This window comes from Macrosteles quadrilineatus, unplaced genomic scaffold (genome assembly GCF_028750875.1).
Source record: "Macrosteles quadrilineatus isolate MER2022 unplaced genomic scaffold, UCM_ALF_1.0 Scaffold_7__1_contigs__length_78375512, whole genome shotgun sequence".
NCBI lineage: Eukaryota > Metazoa > Arthropoda > Insecta > Hemiptera > Cicadellidae > Macrosteles > Macrosteles quadrilineatus.
Genome location: NW_026542600.1, coordinates 72,334,911 through 72,359,037, shown reverse-complemented (window position 1 = coordinate 72,359,037; position 24,127 = coordinate 72,334,911). Strand labels below are relative to the sequence as shown.

Genomic DNA, 24,127 nt, shown 5'->3' with positions numbered 1-24,127 from the left:
GTGGGGTGGACAGGTCTGAACTCTTCTCCCCAACAAGCTTCGGTAAGTAGTTACATATTTGTATAGTTCTATTGTATAAAAATACAATTTTCGTCATACTGCAGCAAAAACGGTTGTTTCAATACACGATTTAAGGGTCTAAAGTAGATATTTTTCTCCTTTATAGAGAAAGAGATTCAGCTGGAGTTGAATACATCTGCTGAATATGTTTTATAAAACTAGCCCTTTGATTTTGACTAAGAAAATAGTCCATAGACTGTTTTGAGTTCACCATCATGCCACAACGTAGACTATATTTCACAGCAGTGGCAAAATTTAGAAAATTTGAAATGTAAAAATACATCAGTGATTTGGATATTGATTTATGTTTGCGTTGGCGGAGTGATACATGTTGTGTCTTATATACGGAATCAGCTGTTTGAATACGCGTATAACGGTATCACCAGATGGTGAACAATATACAAAATTTACTATTTCGAACTAGTTAGCCTAAAATAGTGCAGTGTAATAAAAAAATAGAGTTCATCAAACTGGCCAAAATGTCTTTTCGACCTTCGCTCGTTTTCTACCTAGTTTTTTTTAGCTAGGTCGTTAGCTAGGGCTCGTTAAAAGAGTCACTTAAGGCCCTAGTGACGAATTATACTATTAATTAGTTTTAGTTTAAGAATGTTTGTTCTCATAATTTGGCTAAGGTTTAGAGGTATATTCCTGCTCTTAAATTTTATTTAAAAATCATACAAATATTAGCATGTCATAAACGTTATTCAGGGCGAATAATTCATTGAATGTACATATATGAACCCATAAGAGTATGTATGCTAGTGGACAGACTTGAAAACGGACAGGTTTATGAAAGTGCGAACAAGTATATAAAATAAATTTGTAGGAGCTGAATCGATCATTTTCAAGCAATGATTTATAAACAACTCGTGGATCACTTCCCCATGGTAGATGCTGATGCAGCCCATACACTTACCTTTATAAAAACACCTTTTGTAGATGCTGCTCTGTTTAAATATAACATAGAGATCAAATATTGCTAACATTTCAAACTCTTTTTACTATTAAACACTTTGTCTGTTTTGTTTCTTGCAAAAAAAGAACCCATTTGAGCTCTTAAAAACTGCACATTAACATATTTTTTTGTTTTTAGACAACTGACATTGTTAGTTCCAAATAGCACATAGTGGAATAATAAGTTATTGGAAAGAAAGGATAGTAAGTACAATATTTGTAATTTCACACTCATTTTATTAAACTAAAACAACTTACACATCACACATTTCTGAATATAATAAGTTTGGTGAGTTTTTGCCGCAGACTTATGTTTGACGTAAAAGTGGTACTTAATCTTTCAATCCGTGTGATCACAAACAATATATCTTACAAAATAGCTCACAACTGTACTTAATGAATTTCAATTCACGTGTGTCCTCTCTAAAATAAATATTCTCAAGGTGCCCCTTAAAAATAGGGTCTACCAAATATGAGCAGGTGACTGCAATTAGTCTTTTAGTGTTAAAGTTTCCTTTATGTTGCTGTTGACAAGACAATACATTGTAAACGCACTTCACAGCCTTAAATACATCTTCATGTGCCCTAATAAGCTTATCTCAGGTCGCATAATCAGTCAGTTGAGTATATAACTCATATTGTATTTTCAGATCGGAGGACAGAAATGCAATCCCGACATTTAATCTTAGGTATAAGCTTTCTTACGATGAAGTCACCAATGTAGTATAACATATTATTCTTATAATACGATTGTAACTTCATCCTCGTTCTATTAATCTTTGTCATTGTCACATTTGATATCACTACTTGAATCGGACAATGAGAGGACAACGTGGTGACAATCTGGATCACGATCCAAAAAATCGCCTTGAGCAGAAAGTCTAACGTTGTTCAGGCCATGTAAATTGCTGGACATTAGGGCTGATGTTGTTACCACATCTACTGCGAATACAAGAATAACTCGTTCTAAACGGTCTTGCGGACATTTATATGATAGAGAGTATTTTAACGTATTTGTGGTTAACCATTTAAAAGTCTTATAGCTTTGATATCACTTGAAATCCCTAGTCCAAATGCTTTCCTTGGATGATCAAGTAGATTTATACCATTAGATTTAAGGCTAGATAAGCTTCGGTTGACGTGCTTGGACCATGAGTCCACCCTCTTACAATCAATCAATCAATCAAGGCTAGATACGTTCTTTTCTGCTTCCTACTCTCATACCTGTCCAAGTTATCTAGTTTTACGGGCTCTTTAAAAGCCTTGCCAAGTGGGTCCCTGCTGTTCAAATATTCTAACAAGCTATCAATCGTTTTAATATATTTTACAGTCGCAATACAACCAGCAAAATTCGGATGGCCCTTAAAATATGAATATTTCAAAGCTTGTGCCACACTACTACTTAAAGTCTGAGCTGTAATCTCTTATTCATATATAAGGGGTAATTTCATTATTCTCATTCTGAGGTAATTTCACATTAATTCAACGATGTTGGTAAAATACGTGTTATCAGAGAGAATATTTACTAATTTTAACCCCTGATTCTTTTGTAATTCATTCAAAATTTTCAATGTAGGGTTTTTAATGACATCAAATTCAGATTCAATGCACCTCATGTCAGCTAAGGTAGCCGTAACACCTTAGCTGACATGAGGCTGACATTATTTTAACATGTGGGGGGGGGGGGGGGGTCTAGCATCACAGATATATTATGGTCGATTCCAACATGGTTTATCGGTAAACCTACAACCTAACTTAACTAGAGTACTTAGATTGGCAAAGGCTTCATCAACGGCCTTGTAGTACTGTACGCCCTTCTTCTTATAGGCTTTGAAAATTTCAGAGTTTGTGCTGAATTCTGTTGTCAATAATCTGAACTTTTTCAAGTTTACATTTTGTTTACATCAAAACAGATGGCCATGATACAATTTTACTTTCATCCTTACGAAAATTTTGTTATCTTACAGCTGATGACGTTATAGTGAATTTAAGTAAAATGTTGTAATTTAAATGGCATAAAAGGTAAATGAGAATATGACTTACTTGATTTTGTGTTTTGATAGGATTTTGTGTTTTCATAGTATGTTTTATTGATGTTTCGTTAATTTAAGTAAACTATTGGTATTTGTTTAAAATGTAAATAAAAAAATGACGTTGGATATTGTGTTTTCATGTACGTTTCATTAGTATTTGTATTTTTTCTAAGATGCCTGGAAGAGATCGCGTGCTCAATGAAAATAATAGGGCAAGCTAACAAATAACAGGGATGTGATGTGAACTAATAAAAATCACAAGACAGTGATAAGTTGATTATCACGTGAAAAATAGATTTTCAACTTAACTCAGAGCAATAGAAAATTGTAAATTAATAAAAATATCACAAATTTGAAGTCACGAAGTGACGCTGGCTGCTAGTAACTATTAATACATTTTTTAAATTTAATAAATAAAAGAGTTTACATTTTACGTCAAACAACAACTGAAATGGATGACAGCTAGCATGCACGTGAGGTAGGCCTACCAGCCGGGAGGGGGGGGGGGGGGTTTGCTAGACTGACAGTGCCCACTACTCCACTGAGAATGCTACCCAGTTCTACATTATTTTTTACAAGTGTCCATTAGCAAAAAATAATCGTTTAAGAACCCTACAACACAAATATGCCAAATTTCTGTGAATGTATGAATTTTATTATAGTGTAAAATGTACTCATAGTTAATGGTGGGATTAATATTGAAGACGCACATGAAAAGAGCCCAAAAACTCAGGCCGATGCTTGAAAAGCGCTTGGACCTCCAAGGTCCCTCCCAGGACGGTGCGAAAAGAGCCCGGGCTCTAGAACTTTCACAACGGGTCTTTAAAGGAGAAAGAACCAATGACACAGTTAAAGTATATGCATTTATTTGCAATATTAAAAGGTACACTGTTAAAAGATACATTATTAAAATATTGATTATTAAAAGATATTTACATTACTAAAAGATATAGTCTGTTTACCTAACCTAACCTAACTTAACCTAACCTAACCTAACCCAACCAAACACAACACTCTTTACTAACACACTACTACATATACACACAATTTAAAAATTATTTTAAACAGAGACTGCAGAGTATGTAAAATTTAAAACGACGGTACAAGGTACTAGGAGTGGGGTGGCTGGGAGACCCAGGCTCATTCCATGCTTAAGATTAGTGCACCTTTTTGGGGATTAAAATTTCGGGCTCGTTTCATGTGCTCCGAATATTGTTTATAGCTTAAGTGGTTTGAGCTAATTTCACTGTTGGTTATAGAGGTTTAATTTTAACTTTAGATTACATTATTGAGTTACCCATAGCATATTTGTTGCCATGATTCGATATTTTAGTCAGCGTGCTTTACTTTAATTTTTCATAAATTATAAATACCTAGAGATCAAATAAAACTTGCTTTAACAACCTTTAGTGTACGTAACGTTTGTTTTTATTCTGATACCAGCCAAAGGCTTTGTAGATCAAATTGAGGTACTTTGGTATTATACCGAAAACACCTAAATTTGGTTAGGTTAGAATAAGAAAACCTGATACAACCGGAAGATAACCTAACCTAACCAATTCTAAGGGTAACCAATTAAATACAATTACTGTACAAATTTAGTAATTTTTATACTGGTCGGTATAATACTAAAGTCCACAAATTGATTTTGTTTTTGAATTCTAAATCCTTAAAATGATTGTATTTTAGCACTTGTACAATAAAATACAACATAAACGTATATGCTTGTTCCCATGGTAAACTTTTCTTTCAAATACCTCGGGTTTTACCACAATTAGAGTGAAAAGTTTGTATTTACAGCATGTACAGGTTTCCTTTAAATTGTTTCTATTTGCCTATCTTGAAACACATTCATCTCCCTGTAGGCCTGTAAGGCGTCATGAGAATTATGCTGACGCAAATAAACAAAATTTATACTTAAAATAAGTTATATTAAACCATATGTAAATGCATATACAGGGTGAATACACATTTAAGACACCGTCCCATCTAATATTTTTCTAAGTAAATATACAGAGTTATCCTTTTAGTGATCGTGCAATCTTTGTAGGAGGTTTCATTTTATGATTTTGAAAACTTTGAGTGTCTCCCAATAATTTTGGGGGCAACTCAAAATTTTAAGTGAACGCCCTTCAAGTGACAACTCATTTTGAAGTGTTTACAAAAACTGGCGAGAGAAACTGGTAAGGAATGGTGAAAGCCAGAGTTCGTTATGTATCTTCTCTGTCCAAAATAGTAGCCAATATTACCATTACATTCATTTTTCCTTATCTTTTTAATGTGTAGACTTCAATACATTTGACGGGCTGCCATTTTGGATAAAGAAGAGATAGCGATCTCTGGTTTCCACCATTATTTAAGTTTTTGTAAGCACTTCAAAATAATGTAACTTGAAGGGGTTTACATTAAAGGTTTTGAGTTGACCTTAAAATTCCTCATTTTTAGGGGACACAAAAAAAAATTCAAAATCATAAAATTAAACTTCCTTCCAATTTTGCACGACCACCAAAAGGATATCTCTGTATATTTACAAAAAAAATGTCAGATGGGGTCTTGACTTTTTATTCATCTTGTATAATCACTGTGCCTTCACACAATAAAATAATATTTAAAAGTAAATGATTTTAAAGATACATTAAACCTCGAATTGGGTGTCTTGATAGCCAACTGACTAACTTTGTGCACTACACCTCGGGAGGAATGGGTTTAATCCCCTGCATATCCACAAAAATGTGAGGGGTGTGGAATTTTCCCTTAAAGCTTTTCAGTCACTTTACATAAAAAATGCTACTAGGGTATACACAAAATAATTTAAAATGCTTATATTCTATATAAAAAAAACGACGAATTAGGTATGCAAACCAGAGGAATATCATTCTTGATCTCATCCGTTTCAAGTTCTGTATGTTTTAATAGATGTGTTATTATTTTGTTACAGAGCCGGCTCACTGCACCTGGCAGATCCCTCATCCCAGTGGCCAATCCGCAGTTTCTGAACACCGAGATCGAACTGTACTCTTCTCCGCGAACTGTGCGATCTTCGCAACAACAGCCATCGCCATCCTCCATCTCCAGCTTTATCGATGAAGAAATCTCCCGCCTGGTGAAAAAATCTACTCCCTTTAAAACGATCGATATGGTATTATCCTTTAAAAAGCGTGGAAGTTTCAATCTTCCTCTCCAGGAGTATACAGAGGATGACCCAGATCCTGTTATAAGAGATTTACCTCCCTTAATATTTTCCTTGCTGCCTAGTTATCCTATTGATCAACAAGAAATGGCCTGGATTGAAGATGGTACTTATGAGCCAGTAGATACTTTCTTTGTTGAAACAGAAGGCGATCCCAAATTGACCCCTGAGTTAGATGCTCCAATAAAAAACAAGGCTGAGGAAGTTGATGGTGATTATAAATCAGATGTTGAAGGCTGTCCTGACTGTTTGAAGGAATTTGTGAAGGCAATGGGATATATTATGGACCCGAACGATTCCGAAGCTCGTGAAACATTTTTTACGGAAAATACAACACTAGATGGGGTTGATTTGAGCAATGATCAAGTTGAGCCTGTATACCAAGACGATAGAGAAACAATGTTGGCCTCGAAACCGGAAATTAGTAATCCAATGACGTTTGAACGAGATGTTGGCAAACAGCAGTCGTTGACTCAAAACTCAAATGACGACATCAATGGTTCGAGTACGATGAATATGAAGGATGAACTGAAAGAACGAAAAGAAGTAGTTTCCCTTCAAGAGAAAACTGAAAATCCTACATCTTCTTCTCGGAGTAATGAAATTAAAAACTCAGATTTGCGATCACATGATGTAAGGGTAATGGATGAATATGGACTTCCTTTGCGAAAACAAAAAACGGATTTAAAAAAGATTACTCCGAGGAAACCAGCAGAAATTGAGAAATCAGAACCACCTACTTCAACCACATACTTGATGAAGTAAAACATTAACGATATTTTAAATATAAACTATTTTCTTAGAGAGCTTAGTACTCCACCTTCCCTAGTAATCTATACTTCCTAACTGTATTTCCTAATATATGTATGTTCGTGTGTATGGACTGATAATATACATAAAACTAAATATATATAAGATACATCTATGGTGCTCTGACTGATATTATGACTGTTAGAACAGATAGCTCAACTGTTATGCACTTTTGTCTTGGTAATGTTAACAAAAATGTAATTATTTTTAGATGTCTTATTGTAGAGGTGAGTTTCTAAAGTGAAATGTTTATAAGAATACATAGTTTGTCCCATGCTTATCTGTGTGTTCTTTGACCTTTTTGGCATTGAAATTCAATATACGTACCGTCTCAAAAATAAAGTAAAAATTAATTTTTAAACTTGAAAATAAGTATAAAACGTTCTCCTTCAAGTTTTTTTGTGGTTAAACATAGTTAGATTCGCCTATTGGGTCTGATGATGATTGGAGTGTCCAATCGAAATCGATCACCACTTACCATCTTTTTTGTATATTTACCGTCTTGTGAGTAACATTATAAGCGTAAATATATCTTTTAAGTGTTATAAGACGTTTCTCTTATTTACTTTCCGTAAATTTAATAACACGTACAATGCTGATCAAGAAGTTATTTAAACATAGTCACATGCTGATAAACAACTGAATAAGTCTTTACATTGGAAATACATTTATATCGCAGCTGCACCACAATGCAGTAGAGTAACAAAGAAAACACCTCAGGAGGCAAAGTGAGAAAAGGGAAAATCAACATACACTGTGGGTCTTTGTGTGAAATGAATGAGTTTTCAGGACCTGTAGCTGCGTTACCCCCCTCCCAAACCTGCCAACGCTCTTCGAAAATCTGTAACTAAAAGCTTTTGCATTACATCTGGGTCAAGAGATACAAAATGTAGGCGAGGGCCATTAGAGCTGCTAATCCCACTGATGGCACAATGTTCTGCACTATACGTTTAAAATCGGTGTTTATAATTACTGTTAATTATCTTTTCATAAAATTCACGTTTTATAAGTATCACTTGTCAACTATCTGAAAATTGTTTAAATAATTGATCAAATGTTTAATTACAAAGACAATGTTTGAGGAATTTAGTTGAAATACTTAATAAACCCCTTACTTAGTTGAACTTAGTTGAAATAGTTTTAATGACAGGCAAGTCTAATGGTGACCAATGTCTAAAATACATTGGATGAATATAATCTGTATGAAATTAGTAAATCCAGGTCTTTATAGCATACAAATTATGTTAGACTATGAGTTAAAATGAATGTTTTTATTTTTAGAAAAAATATGTTTCGAATAATATTTCAAAGTAGATTTTAAAGGGAATAATCAATTTCTGGAATTTAAAAAAATCACTCACGTAGTGTGAACATTATTTACACATTTCCATTAATTATAGAAAATGAATTTTTCTGTGCTACGTTATTGTGCCTCTAGTTTGATGGTTTTACTAAAACATTATAATAAAAATAATTTGATTGTAGATTTAAGTATTATATCAAAAAAGTACTGGAATGCAAGAAAAAAAATTGAAACTATATATGTTAGTAGCCTTCTACACAAAGATTTATCATCTGAGTATAGGAAGACTAACTCGTTTCACTACCCTAAATACACCGAAACAATTGTAAAGAGCGAAAAAGGTCTTTCAAGCGAAACAAAAATTATAATTTAAACTTTAGACTAAAGAGCGTATTGCTCAGTAAAATAAACTGTGTACATGCAGTGGTCTGCCTGAAATATTGAGCAGGGTGACGAATCAATTGTTCCCAATGAGCTTGGTCGAAAAGAGTGGCTTTAGGCCCTAGTGATGAAATGTACCAATGTATTAACGCCAGTGATACAAAGTATATACAAGTTTCAAACATATGTTGCAAATTTTAGTGCAAATGTGGCTAAAGAGTATGCTAAAAAGGTTAAGCCATAATTTGGGAGCACTCACATACCAATTATGCACAATGGAAGACGCTTGAACATAGTTAGCAAATTTAATTTGGACCTCATGCTAATCAAAAGTCTAAGTGCATTTACATGCATTTACTCTAGGGGGGTATGGGGGAGCCAACCCCCCCAAATCATATTTGAACATTGTAAAAGTTGGGAATTTTTGGTTATTTGAAGGTATGGCTTGGGATTTTGGGTAGTTAAAATCTGTCGTTAAAATGAAGACTCAATGGTTTATTTTCAAACTAAAAAGACATCAATATATGACTTATAATTAAAGTAAAAAAGTGTTGGAAATTTCATAGGCTGAGTAATTATGGTTACGTATCGAATCTTTAAGTAGGTACATGGTAATTCAATGCTTTTTAGAGAAATTTCTTTACAAGCTGCGCGTGGAGAGCTGTATTCACTGAATGTTTATTGAAAAATTGATTTTAAGAGGCTGTGAACTTAATGTATTATTGATCAGTAGGCCTAGACCAAAAGTGTGAACATTTGTTGAGACACTTCAGACACAACCAAAAATTAAGATTGACAATCAAATCAATAGTGTAAGACAAACCTTCATTTCTTGTTATTTGTGTATGTAGCTATAAAGAGGCTCTAAAGATAAAATAGGCCTATCCTTCTTACTGTTAAAGCTTAATATTAATTGGTTGGGAAATCTGAGTAAATAGTTAGACAATTCAAGTAATATAGTTGGGCAATCCGTGTAATAGGGTTGGGAAATATGTACAACGTAGTTAGGAAATCCACGTAAAATAGTTGGGAAATTCAATAGGTGGAAAATTCGAGCAATATAGTTGGGAAATCTGTCTAATAGAGTTGGAAAATTCGTGCAATATAGTTGGGAAATCCACGTAAAATAGTTGGGAAATTCAAAGTCTCTCACCCCAACATTTTTTTTTCGTGCGACACCCCTAATAATATATAGACTATGGAGCAGTGAGAGCTTAGCTCGCCTCACTAAATGGATATAGTGCTACTCCATGAACCCTATATCTCATCAAGGTGTATTAATAACATGATAATCAGGTTGTTTATGAGTTCATGAGGTAGTAAATTTGGAATTCCATCGAGGTAAAAAGGTAAAATCGAGTAAAACTCAGGTGGAAATTTAAGAGCACAATTAATTTAAGCAATTATGTATCGCAGGTCTTGTGGTTTATTGGTTAGCATTCAAAGTTCACATTCCCGTATTCCGTGGTTCGAATCTAGTTTTTTAATAATTGTATTTTATTTAAAATCGTTTGTTTGAATTTAAGGAATGTTAATTTTATTTTGGGATCATAATTTATTTTGGGATAGTAAATTTAATTTTATATCATTAATTTCCACCTACAACCAATAATTTTTTTAAAGGAAATAGCCTCTATTTCTATAAACAATTTTAATTAAGAAATCTATTGTATACTACACATCTCTTTGGCTAACACAAGCTTCATCAATAAGTGAATACTATACACTCAAAAGAAAAGGAGAAACTTTAAGAAGTATCACATTCAATTTATCATTAACACCTAAATACGCAGTTTGAGACATATTTTATCACTAGGAAACCTTATTTTACCCAATTGCTAGAAAATGTATATTTTCCAACTTGCCTGTAAATCAAGAGTACGTCGTATTTTTGTAACTTGTCTGTAAATCATTTTGGTGTATTTTTTAGGAGGACCTAAATGAAGTATTTGTAGTCTCATAATTAATCGGTTATTCATTGTTTTAAAGGGTACAAAACAATTAATGTTAACTGATTAACAAAAATGTCCCCATACTTTAGTATATCCGGTACACGTAAGCGGGATGTCTATTGCAGTATCCAAAGTCAATGATACATCTGATTCACATAAGTTGAGATGTCTACTTGCAGTCTCCAAATCCAACGCTACATATAGTTCACATAAAGAGATGTCTACTACTTGCAGTCTCCAAATTCAATGCCCCATCTGGTTCACATAAATGAGATGTCATTCAATGCTACATTTGGTTCACATAAATGAGATGTCTACTTGCAGTCTCCAAAGTTGTTGTTAACGTGAGTGGGATGTTTACTTGCAGTGTCTAAAATCAATGGTGCATTGGCCTAACTGGTTATTGTGTCTATTGTAGTATATTATGCTCAACTGTATTAATCCGATTGTTCATTCCTTTATTCTTGAATTTGTAATGTGTGTTGTATAAATGGCTTGTTAGTGATTAATATGTTACGAATCTTGTGTTTTCATTTTTATTCTTAATTTCGGTTCACACACACATCAGTTACAGCACGTCACATTAGAAAAAAATCCTTTAATAGATTTTCTATCGTGATATCTACATTACAAACAACGGAGGTCCGTCAGTTAATATCGGGTTTCTTCCCACCGATATGTTGGATGTTCGAATGCCTGACGGACGTGTCTGAGGTTATAATAGTACATTTCGTACCTAGTGCCAAAAATGAGGTATTGCTGGCTCGAGATAGTTTTTAAGTTCGAGACGAAGTCGAGAACTTTAAACTATCGAGAGCTGCAAAACCATTTCGGATCGTGCTACTAACGCCACACTATTCCCTATTACCACTATTCACCACAATAATAATGTGCACTAACAGCCAACACAACTACAACTTTAAGATTATGTGAAGAAATAATTTGAGGAACCAGCAAAATATAATAATAAACAGTTGCTAGGCAACGGTGACAAAAACAAGTCTACCACAATGCTATGGATGCAGCTTGTGTATTTAATATACATTGTTGTTTTAAGTAAATAAGCGAACAGCTGATTTTTATGCCCTAGGGATGTAAAAACCTGCTCGGTCCCCACAATGACGATGACAGCTGGCATGGCCAGCAAAACATAACTTTCAGCCACCAATTTACGTATGTAAAACAGCTAAAAACACCATAGTGTGGTGAAAAAAGATTTGTTGCTATTAAAATTATTGTGTTTGTATTTTGTAAAACTACTGTTTGTAAAATTCAACAAAATGAAAGATGAAAATGTAATAGAGTATTGTGTTTTAATTGCAATCTCTTGACTGTAACATCACTGTAAATAAAGTGATGGAAGACTGACTGAAACCAAATGACAGACAGATGACTGAGAAATTGCGGATACAACTGAAACTGAACTGTACTGTAGTGGAACTGTGACTGGACTGAGTACGAATCGACCTTTAGCGTGCAAATACGTCATGGTGACTATCAACGCGTAAGACCTTTGTTAAATTTCTCACCTAGGGTTACGCCCTGAACTCCGATTTGACCCAAATTAGATTGATACCTTCCCATAGTTAGTTACTATGACTGTGCTGAATTTCGTGCGGATCGCTTCGGCCGCTCAGGAGGTATTTGTAAAAAAGCAGGAATGTAGTATAAGAGCTTTGCTGGCTCCGCTCAGTGACAATTACAGATATTTTGTCAAAATCTTTTAGTGATGGATTAGTCAACATTATACAGGGTGGCTGGTCATTAGTGTTACACACATTTTTTGCTGTAAGTACAAAAAAAATGAAGTGTGATGATGCATATAAGAGGTCCCAAGTCTGAAAATTAGCTTCGCAATGAATTATTTCAATTCTTTGTAAAATAACCATGTTTTTAAACACAATATGGCAATTTCTCAATTACCTGCAAAACGGATTTGAGTAGGTGATGCTATTTTCGTGTTCTACATTAAACTTTGAAAATTATGGAGTATCAGTTGTAAAAACTCCATTGTAAATAGTTGCAAAGATTAAAATGGATGTCTATGATATAAGTTTTAAAGTCGTTGGTCTATTGCTTTTTTCTACACCTGCATACAAGAAGGTAGCAAAATATGTTGACAACTGCACCATTTTATAAGCATTCCAACCATATGCTACACTATTGAGGTTTAGATCTGCATTTGTTTGTTTTAGTGGTTTGAATACTAGGAAACAAAGGGGCCTTTTGACTGTTTTTATGTTTTTACTGTTAAAACTGAATCCAAAATATAAGTTTCCCTGAATGCCTATCTAATAATAGCCTACTATCTATGTTTAAAATCTAAAAAACCCGTGTTTTGAGTCTTCAAACCACTACAGCGAACATAAGCAGATCTAAACATAAATAAAATAGTGTAGCATACGGTTGGAAAGCTTATAAAATCGCGCATTTTTCAACATATTTTGCTACCTTTTTGTATACAGAGCGTATAAAAATGCAATTGACCAATGTTTTTTCCTCTTTATAAAATACCTAAATTTTTATCATTGAACTATTTACAATGGAGTTTTATTATAGATTCTCCAACATTTTGCGACTGGTTATTATTCCAAATTTAATTTAGAGCACGAAAATGACATCAAATACTCAAACCCGTTTGTAGGTAATTGAGAAATTGCTGTATTGTGTTTAAAACATGTTTATTTTAAAATAAAAAATTTTTATTTATTTTGGAAGCCAATTTTTAGACTTGGAACCTCTTATATGCTTCATCACACTAAATTCACTTTGTACTTACACCGAAGAATTTGTGTAACAGTGATGACCAAACCCTGTATAACTCTTTTGGAATAAAACCAATCAAAAATGTTAGTACTGTTTACATAAACGGGATTGATAGCGGTTAGGTTTCACTAATTATTAGTTACAACACTTTAAGTCGCGCGATTAAAATGGACAAACACATTGTTTTTGGTGTCTTAGCATACAGTATATAGCTTTTTCTCAGATAGTGAATAATTATAACTTTGAATTACTTAGTACCTGGGGACAGAACACTGCTCGGCGAAAATCATTAGTATACTCTGCGAGCAGTCTTTGGTAAATGCCATTTATCCTAAACTTATTTTGATGTCTATTTGTAATCCGTTACAATAGTGGTTGATACTTGGTTGACTTGGTTTTGGTAAACAACAGTTATTAGTCTTAATTATTGCGTACATTTTGTTGTTATTCTTGTAACCAACAAACCCATTGGTCAAAAAATTCCAAATACCAATAATAGCCTACTTAAAACAACATACAAATATCTCAGAGTAAATAAATGTTATTTTCTTTTACAACTAATGTAAGAATCTAAGCATTTTCAATTTATTTTGTGATCATAATTTATTTTTTACATTTAATTATTGTTTTTATTTATTCACATTTGAATAAAAACTATAATATTAAATATTAAATTAACTTAAAGCAATTTTTTTCACCTCAAAGTTAATTTTACCCTGACTAATATGCATAATTAATTTAGGTATTCAATTTATGCCTTGCCTATATTTTAATGAGAAGTATATGTTGCTAACCAATTTAATGTTTCTCTTTATCATAACAACGTTTATATATACGCGAGTATGCATACTCTAAAGAAGAGGTGAAACATGGAGGATCGCATTCCTTTTATGATTAACGCCAAATAAGCAGTTGGAGTAACATTGATCAGGCAATTTTATTTTGCCTAGTTGCTAAAACATTTTTCAACTAACCTGTGTATAAATGGTATGGTCAATTATAGTTCTAAAATGTTTCGGTGGACGCCCAAGTTTCATAACTTACATGCCTAATCGGCTATTCATATATATATTGTGTGTACACAAGTTATTAATGTTGGGCCTAAATTTTTTGGCTATTTTTGTAAGCAGATTGGAATATCCAGGGGTTATAAATCATAAAACCACTGATAAACGATATACATAGACACAATATATTTTTAAAACTAACCTGTTAAATCAAGTGCGTTGTGATTTCGTTTTTGAACTTCACCTCACAACTTGCCTGGTTGGTAATTAATTAATTGTTATCTAAGTGTCCCAAAAATTGATATTATATCTTACGGAAATTAAGTTAGCTTATTCAAATATCCATAAATATGGTTCGAAACAATAAAAGAAATACCACCGAAAAAACTATATTTAGGCCTAGATGATTTAGTTTTGCCACACTGAGTGGTTAACACAGCTTTGCACAAGTTTTGCAATAGACTACAACAATGCTATTAGTCCAAGAATTTTAGGGATAAAACTGCCATTCGACCTAACAAATTCGGACTAAGTGGAAACTTTGCACAGTTGTTTAGTAAGCATAAATAAATAAAATATCAAAAGCCCCCATAAATCCCAGCTGTGCTTCAGCCACCATCTTGGAAAATGGCGGCCAATTTTCACTTTTTTGACAATATTTCACAAACTATTGGTATTAGAGAATTTTTGTAAATACAAAAGTTAAAGAACGTCTGAAAATACATCTTTTTTATACTACAAGGTTTGCTCTATCTCTAACGGTTGTTGAGATAAATTATAAAAGTTAAGTTACCACTTAGTCAGAATTTGTTAGGTCGATTTTCCTAATATTCTTCCACTATATATTCTTTCGACGAAGTATACATACCCACCTCTCATGAGGGAACGCCTCAGCCCGTTTAGACACGTTCGCCGCAACAATGCAAATACAGTACTTCATTATTGTAAATCACTTCGATTTATGAGTACCAGCTTGAAGAGTGTTGTGATCATTTACTGCTAAACCTATATTGGAAGATGCATTACAATAGATAATTTTATTTAATTCCCCATGAACTAATGGTCAAGTCGAAATAAATTAGCTCGAATAAGTTACGCGATAAATATAAAAATACCCTCGCCGCAGCAAACCTGCAGACTAAGCGATTTTACATTTACCTGGCTGGATTTCTACTAAAATATTCCCTAAAATTTGTCAGATTTATTTCCTATTTAATTATCGTTAATTTTAGTGAGTTTGCTGCTACAGGGAAGATATTTAGATGTGTTTTTTTATTGCAATGTCGATAGCTTAGTATTAAATAAACCAAATTTGGTTTAAATATATCCATAACAAGCAAACTACAACAGTTAATTTATTCTCCATTAGAATCACATGGGAATTTTAAATTTTTTTTTTATGATCTCCGTAACCGTTGGGCATACAACAACGCTTCAATATATAAAATTATTATTTTTTTAAGCTCTACAAAATTGTTTGAAGAGAAATTATGAAATTTTGTGTTTTCAGGGCCAAAAATTTGAAAAATCAAATATTACCCCATAAACCCCCGTTCCCATAGTCCGATTATTCTGGTTTGCGAACTCGTTAGAATAAACGTTTACACGTTTATACCCAATTTCATCAAAATCTGATCATTTTTGCTCGAGTCATCGCGCTAACGGACACTTATATATTAATTTGATGGGATGGTGTTTTGGCCTCTGGGGACCTCAAAACGAAAAAAGTAAATCGGTCTCGGGTCTAGGTCTTACCATGAGACCTGCGGTAATAGCTTATTCTCTATATGGGAAATTCGCTAACAGGTTTGAGTTATTATATAGTATTTTGTTTTATCCTCTCATTAATTTCACTACTTGACTTTGACTTAATTTGTTATTAATTTTCTAGTATAATATGCTCTATGGTATTAATCTGATTGTTATTTTATTTTGCTGTGTGGCATAAAGCAATAATACACTTTAATTTGTTACAATTATTTTAAGTAAGAAAATGTTAAACCTTCATGGCAAAAGGTTTCCCATAAAGCCCATGTTAAATTAGATTATTCCTTGATGTAACAACACTGGTATAGAATATATTTTTGAAGCAGAACTTAGTTACACCGTAAGGTGCCGATTCCTAAATCGAAGTACCAAATTTTCAAACTTCACTCATATTATATATAGGATTACTTTTTCACTTTTAAATGGTGTATTTAATTTACCCTTACGACCAGCCAAAGTCCTGTTGCACTACTCTGATCAGGCGCCTAAGTTGAAGCGGACAAAATATTATTGAATGTTATTGTATGTTGTAACAGTTGCAACAATTATAAAACAATCTACACAATACACAAAACAAACAAAAGTAAAATCCAAATTTAATTACCACAAATGATACTTTAGGTTAAATTACAAGGTAAGCTATTTAAAGATATTATCAAATCTTGGTCAAGGGAGGTGACAATTTCGAAGAATTGGACGTAAAATGTTTCGGTTGCGTCACTGCAATCCTTCTTTTATACTTTAAATACTACTTTTTTTGTGTTTAAACATTATAGTTACAGCAATTTCTCTATTAGTAGACTAGTAACTATTAGTCCTTTGCAATGTTCGATCTTGTAAAAAGATTCTGTGCAATTGAAAGTAATGGACTAATTTATTGTTTAGTTAAACTAGATTTTTTATCAATATGGATATATAAATTAAGTTTTTCTCAAATACAAGCCATAGAGCTTATATATATATATATATATTTATATGCCATTATCACAACAAACCACGATAACGTCTTAAGCGACCCAAAGTTTGCAAAGCAATTAAAGCAACCACAAGAACACGTTGAGGCAATCAAACAGCTTATCAGTCGATAAGAGAGTGTGTGGGGAGAGATGCTTTAGTCTTAGATGGAAGGGATTAGGAATCATGGAGGTATGAGAAGAGCAAGAAGTTAGAAGTTAGGTTAAGGGGTAACCAAAAAACCTGTTTAGTAATTTACGGTAGTGAATAAAGTTATTGTTTATTTATGCTGAATACAAACAGGATTACATCTATAATATTATAAAGAAGAGGTGATGTCTGTATGTCTGTATGTACGAGATGAACGGAAAAATACTGACCAGGTTGGGGGAGTGGAATTTTACCCCCAGAGCAAAACTTGATTTCACCGTCATAGGGGTAAAATTTCACCCTCTAACTTTTGAGCTGTACAAAATTAGTGAAATAAACTATAGGTGGAATCACACGTATCTTTTCATGGTTGTGAATTTCATCAGATCAAATAAAAAATTATAAAACTTAAGTGAACTCGTCGGAATTTTACCCCATCATGAGTTCAGCTCAAAATGTACGACCAGGGATTTTACCCCCGAAATTTCAGCCCTGGAATTTTATCCCCGAAACTTTGACTCTGGAGTTTTATCGCCTGAACGGATATAGAATTTAGTGATAATAATTAATTTTGTACATAATATGTTTTACATAATATAATTTTTAGAGAAATTCCATTAAACAGGTAAATATTATTTACCACTGTTTATATTAAATTTTATGGGCAATTACAATTTGTAAACTAAATAGTTCAGACGGACACCACCCCATTTTTATAATAGTATAGAAGATTAGTCACAGTCACATATCCATGTTATTGTGTTTGAGTTCTCAGTTTTGATTGAATCACAACAATTTTATTTTTAAGTAACGTATCTTAATTTAGTTGAAACCTCGACCAAGTGAACAGGTTTCGCGTTTAGGTTTTGAGATTCGAGTTTCGCTATTCAATGTTTGGGGCCAACTGTTTGTTCATAAGTGGCTAAAAAAACTAAGTTGTACGTAATATGTTATTTCATAAGTTTCACAAGTGATCGTATAATATAATGTGAATAAAACATAGGCTATGCAGGAAACATAGTTATTTTTGAATTTTTAATAAGTTAGGATTTTATATTTTCGGTCAGGAAAAACTATTTAAAGGCCTTTGCTTATAGTGAGGAGTGCCCCTAACGCAATTGACTACAGATCCATAGCAGTGATAGAAGGGCCACTAAACTTCATCAGTGAATTCCTGTTCTGTACCGCTTCATCTCATAATTTGCTGGATACGTTCCACGAACATGCTCGAAGCTTATGTAAATGGACAAATGAACGGTTGAAAAAGCCCGTACACTTCTTTAAAAAGCGTATTGACGATGAAAATAGTCCTCTATTTACAATTATAATAAATATGTTACACTTATACTTTGAATACTGACTACACTAGATGTATATAAAAGATGTTACAGTGCTGATCGAACTCAACCAGTGACACCGGTCATCATCAGATCCATCAGGTCCATCAGAGAATCTTACCTCAGCATCAATCTAAGTAGTTTTATCTAAATACATGTTAATGTAAAGGCTACTTTAAATATGTGTAGGGAAATTTCATGGGCACGGGTTGTCAGGGAGTAAGTTTTTAGATTCCTGCTTCTTCTATGTTAAAACTTGAATAATACTTAAGGACTATACTCTTTAAATATTAATAACACCATAGTGAATGCCATGGACGTCACAATAGGTTTTCAAGTTAATGGTTTGATAGTTTCAAACCTTAGTTTTGAGATACATTTTTATGTTTTATCCTTTCTAGAATTTAAGTTTATACTGTATTAAGGCACTTTGTAAAGTATAGAGATCTCACATTTTAATCCATAATCCTGGTTATTTTATCTGATTGCAGTCTTTTATTTATTTATTTGCTATTTTATAATAAAGGAACCCCCAAACAGGCTTTGGCTTGGGGGCCCAACATTTCCTCCCAATTACTTTCACAAAATATAAACATAACCTAGGTATAATTTTGTTCTTTATCATGTATATCATAGTGATTAAGCCAGTGTACTTTTTCCTCAGACTGATACTTGGGACATTTAGTTAAAAAATATTATGTCAAGTTCTTTTTCATGTAATGCATTGTAAATTACCTTATTTTATTATTATTACTGTAATAATTGTATCACTGGGAGAAAATAAACAGTCTTAGTCAAATAATACAACATTATAACGAACTTATTATCATTTATACAACTTCTTATGCATGTACTGTTCACACATAACAATCCTTTATGACGCAGCTTGCTACATGAGTAGTGAATCTCAACGCACGGTTGATTCACAGCTAATTATAGACAAATATAAAGATTAAAGCTAGTCATGTACAATTCTTAGAGAATATCAAAAATAATAAGCTGCATCAGCAATCTGACATATACATACTCCCATTAGTTTGTCAACAACCCCTATCATTGGCAAGCGGTGGGAGTAACTATGATATTTTATGGGAACATTCCCAAAAGTTGCAGTAACTTTTGAATGGCAGTTTTTACAGCAATGGGAGCTGTACAATTGTGTTTGGAGTTAAAGGCAACATAATATACAATTGTAATAAAATCATTAGAAAACCATCGAATTGTTAGAGTGAAAAGTAAATGATTAGGTTGACCGGGGAAAGAAGAGATGAAAAACGGGGGAAATGGAAGATGAGACCATTTACAGCAAGTTAATGAGTTCAGTTACCTGTTCATTATGCGGCTTCTTTGACTACAAATTATTTTATGAAATATGTTAGCACCATATAAAATACTAAGCTCCGTATCATTAAATCACAGTTGTTAGATTTTTTAATAAAAAAAAATAGTGTGATCACTTTACGTAAAAGCCGTTACGTGTCCTCCGTTATCTGATATAAAGATTTCTCAGGGCATTTGTCAGGAATTATATTATAGAAATTGACAGGAAAGCAGGCTTGGCTTTAAATAAGTCCATAGAGACACCATAGATCAGACACCAGTCCGTAGATGCAAAACGTATCCCATCAACCCCCCCCCCCCACCAAAAGTTTTTCCAGCAACGCCACAACTGAAGGTTTTAAGATTCAAGGACACAACACCTACAGCATCAGCAATGTAATTTATCAGCTTCAATGTCCAGCTCAGTTTACAGGCCTAAACAAGGAACCAGTTCCGTACTAGAATATGAACGGTCATCGTCAAGATATAAAAAATAATTATAAAGACAAACCAGTAGTCAACCATGCCTCATCACACTCCAAATCTGATTTCAATAGCTGCTTGTCTTCAAAAATAATAAAACAACTGCCTCCAAACTACAACCCATAAGAACTGAGAAGATGGGAATTAAGTTCACCCACTCTAGAAACCCACCAAACCTTAATATAAGATAATCCCCATTCCTCACCTTTCATAGCAGGCTAGTGTATATACTTTTTTTTATATATGGGTGTACATATGTAAATAATAAAACAGTGGAAATATAGTGGATTATTCATAATGAGTGGACATATTCAAACATATGCAACACTAAAAACAATTTTTAGTCTCTTCAGCTGTGTTGGCATTCCTGACAAGGTGGAATAGATTCAAATTGCAACTGCCAGTGGCACTCCAGTAGCTGAAAAAGGGGTCAGTGACCACGAATATTACTAGTTTTGTGTTGTATATTTTGTGAGTCTCTATGGACTCATTTAAAGGTAAGCCTGCTTTCCTGTCAATTTCCTAAACTAACAAAATGACTAGTTAACATAAATAGATTTTTCCTACAGTCACCCGACAAAGTTGGCTTCCTTGTACTGTTTATAGTACAGAAAGCTGCTAATTGCTGCATATTTATATTTTGTCGTACGGCTTATACTTTGGCGCACATCAGGATTCCAATCAAACAACACAAAACAGCGTAGTTTTATTATGCACGTAATCCGTGTACGCTTGGAAATAGGTTGGCAACACTTAAAGATAATAATACTATGATCAGCTGATTGACTATTATCACTTTTTTAGCATTTAAGTTAAAATTCCTCATCAATTGACACCAAGTTAAAATCCCCCCACCACAGCAAACCTGCAGACTAAGCGAATTTACATTTGCCTGAACTGATATACAATTAAATCTATTTAAATTACATTAGGTTAAACGAGTACCTAGGTTTGCTGCTACAGAGAGGCTAATAAAGTGTGTTTTTTAGGAAAATATATCATAGCTTGGTATAAAATAGATAAACTTGCCAAGTTTGATCAAAATAAATCCATAAATAAGCAAACCACAACATCTTACAGAATATTTGCCATAAGAATAACATGGGAATTTTAAATTAAAATTTTTTTAAATTTTATCCATAACTAATAACCGCACAAAAACACTTTATACCGTACAAAATGATTTGTCTTTTAAGCTCTTTAAAATGGAATACAGAGAAGTTGGAAAATCTTTTTGATTTATTTTTTCAATTTACCAAATGAGATAAGAAAAACTCGTTCAAAGAGAGTTTATCCAACCTTACACCTTTAAACGAGTATCAAACACCTTTATGTGTCTGTTACCACGATAACTCTATCAAAATTGATCAGAATTTCATGAAATTTGGTACAAACGTGCAACGCTACGTTTATTCAAACGAGTTCGCGAACCAGCACGATCGGACTATGAGAACGGGGGTTAATGTAGGGCTTTATGGGGTTGTATTTTCCAAATTTTGTCCCTGAAAACATAAAACTTTGCAATATCTTTCTAAAACATTTTGAAGAGCTTAAAAATTAATAATTTAGTATATAAATTAAAGCGTTGTTGTATGCGAGTGACCTGCCGGTAGTTTGATGGATGCGTTGAAAACAACTCGTATTTGGGGTGTTTTACCACATTGACCTAATTTTAGAATACCATTGTGTGGGATGAAATACTTTATTTGTTTGAGATTAACTTGATTATGATCTACGCGTTTCATATGGCCTAACTTTAGATGTTCATATGAATCTCCCAAGCAAGGAGGCACGGAAATGGAAGGTAACTTAACAACGTACCTGCCAGAATCGTTTTTCACTGTGAGATTCACAAAAAAGTGATTCCGCTTGTTTATCATCTGAACTTTGATGAAATTGTTTTGGAGCTTCCTTAATTTACCAAAAACATGAAAAACAAGTTGCATCCAAGGTATGATTAGGGGCAATACAAAGATTAGAATTTACATTTGACTACGTTTTACCAATCAAAACCCAGCCAAACATTGTTCTAAAAGGTGTCGGATAACCTTGGTTCATTTCCGCCCGCCGTCAAACAGTTCTGGGTACAAATCGGCACCTATTAAGAATTCAATTTTACCTGGAACATCAAAGTGATGGTCAGCTATATTAATGTTGTAAACATGCTTAATGTCATTAGGCAATGCTTGAGAGGGGAGTTGAGTAGTAGCCTAATACAGTTAAGTACTACAGCATTAGTTTCTAGGCAAAGATTATTCTTAAATCGAGGCTTAATCGGACAATCAACTACTCCTAGATATGAATGAGTTGTTGACTTAGAAATTCCAATGATAGGAGAGTATGGTAAAACAGGTAATGATAACTTAAGAGAGCATTCCTGAGTGATAAATGACATTTGACTCCCTGGATCACATAGGTGACCGTATGAGGCGGTGTGAGCTGATGTAGAACTTCAAGGTAAGATAATACGACTAATCATACGACTGCTGACAGTAGTCAAAAACAAGAAACATTGACAGGAAGGCTGTGTTTCTTGCGGTGATTCATGAAGCATAGTGATGATTTTTAGAACATTTCTTACATAAAACATTAGATTAAAAAAGGTTTAGAAGTATGTCCATGAGATAAGCAGTTGAAACAAGCTTCTTTACTTTATATGAAGGTTATGCGTTCATTTTCAGATAAAGCTTGAACATTACATTATTTAGTAATAAACCCAGTTTCAAGAACAGTTTTAATAAATTACCTTTTTGTTTTATGTTGCCTTCAAGTTCTTGATGTTATTCAATCACACAACCTGTGGCGAAATGCGCATCAGGAATTGAATAACATAAAGAACTTCAAGGCAACATAAAACAAAAAGGTAAGTTATTACATTATTGGCAGATAGAATGATCTTCATAACAAAACAAACTTTGATGCTTTGTGTTTCTTTGCTGTAGATTTGTTGAGTCATATGAATGTCGAGCAGCAGAAGAGAGAGGTTAGGATTTGTACCTTTGATGTTTACATACCTTGTATTTTGACCTACTTTTGGCTTATATATGAAACTCCAGAGGAGGTAGAATCTTTGATGGATAATGTTGCTGCTTCCAAGGAGTTAATGTGGGAGATCCAGCCAACAAGTTTAACTCGTAGTATCCAGTCGATGCATTGCCATAGAGAAAGCAAACATTAAGATTTTAATATTTTGAACAGCTTAGTTCTTTATTTCAAGGCTTTATTTTATTTCGTTTCCCCTATCGTACAACTTCATATTTCTGCAAGATTGACAAATTTACATTTTTATCTCGATATCGAAATCACAATTTATTAACCAACTGTGTTATTTACAATGGATTTAATTATTTTTTTTTAACAGCAAACAAATTCTCTTTAAAATTATATTTTGTGGTAGGATAAAATCTATGTGGCAGAAACCACATTTTCTGGACCAGGGTAGCCATCTGTTGATTTTTCTTGGTGGAATCAAGACCTGCTTAACCTACTTAAATAAGTAACATAATTTTTATAGTAGTAACTCACTACTGTATTAAACAACTAATCAAGAATACAAAAAAAATTTATTGCATCCTGCATGTTTGCTACACTGATAGAATATTGAAATATGCTATAAACCTCTGCTTAGATTACGTTTTAATGTATAATCTGAAACACGTG

At 33.3% G+C, this 24,127-nt stretch overlaps 1 protein-coding gene across 1 annotated transcript in view; it reads left to right on the top strand.

Moving 5' to 3' along the window:
* The window catches only part of LOC128998567 (uncharacterized), a 42,218-nt gene extending 34,895 nt beyond the window's left edge, over nt 1-7,323 (top strand). Inside the window, exon 3 of the mRNA XM_054424762.1 lies at nt 5,986-7,323. Coding sequence (XP_054280737.1) covers nt 5,986-7,002 — 1,017 coding nt within the window. The 3' untranslated portion in view covers nt 7,003-7,323. The remainder of the gene's footprint in view (nt 1-5,985) is intronic.
* Nucleotides 7,324-24,127: the final 16,804 nt, after the last annotated feature.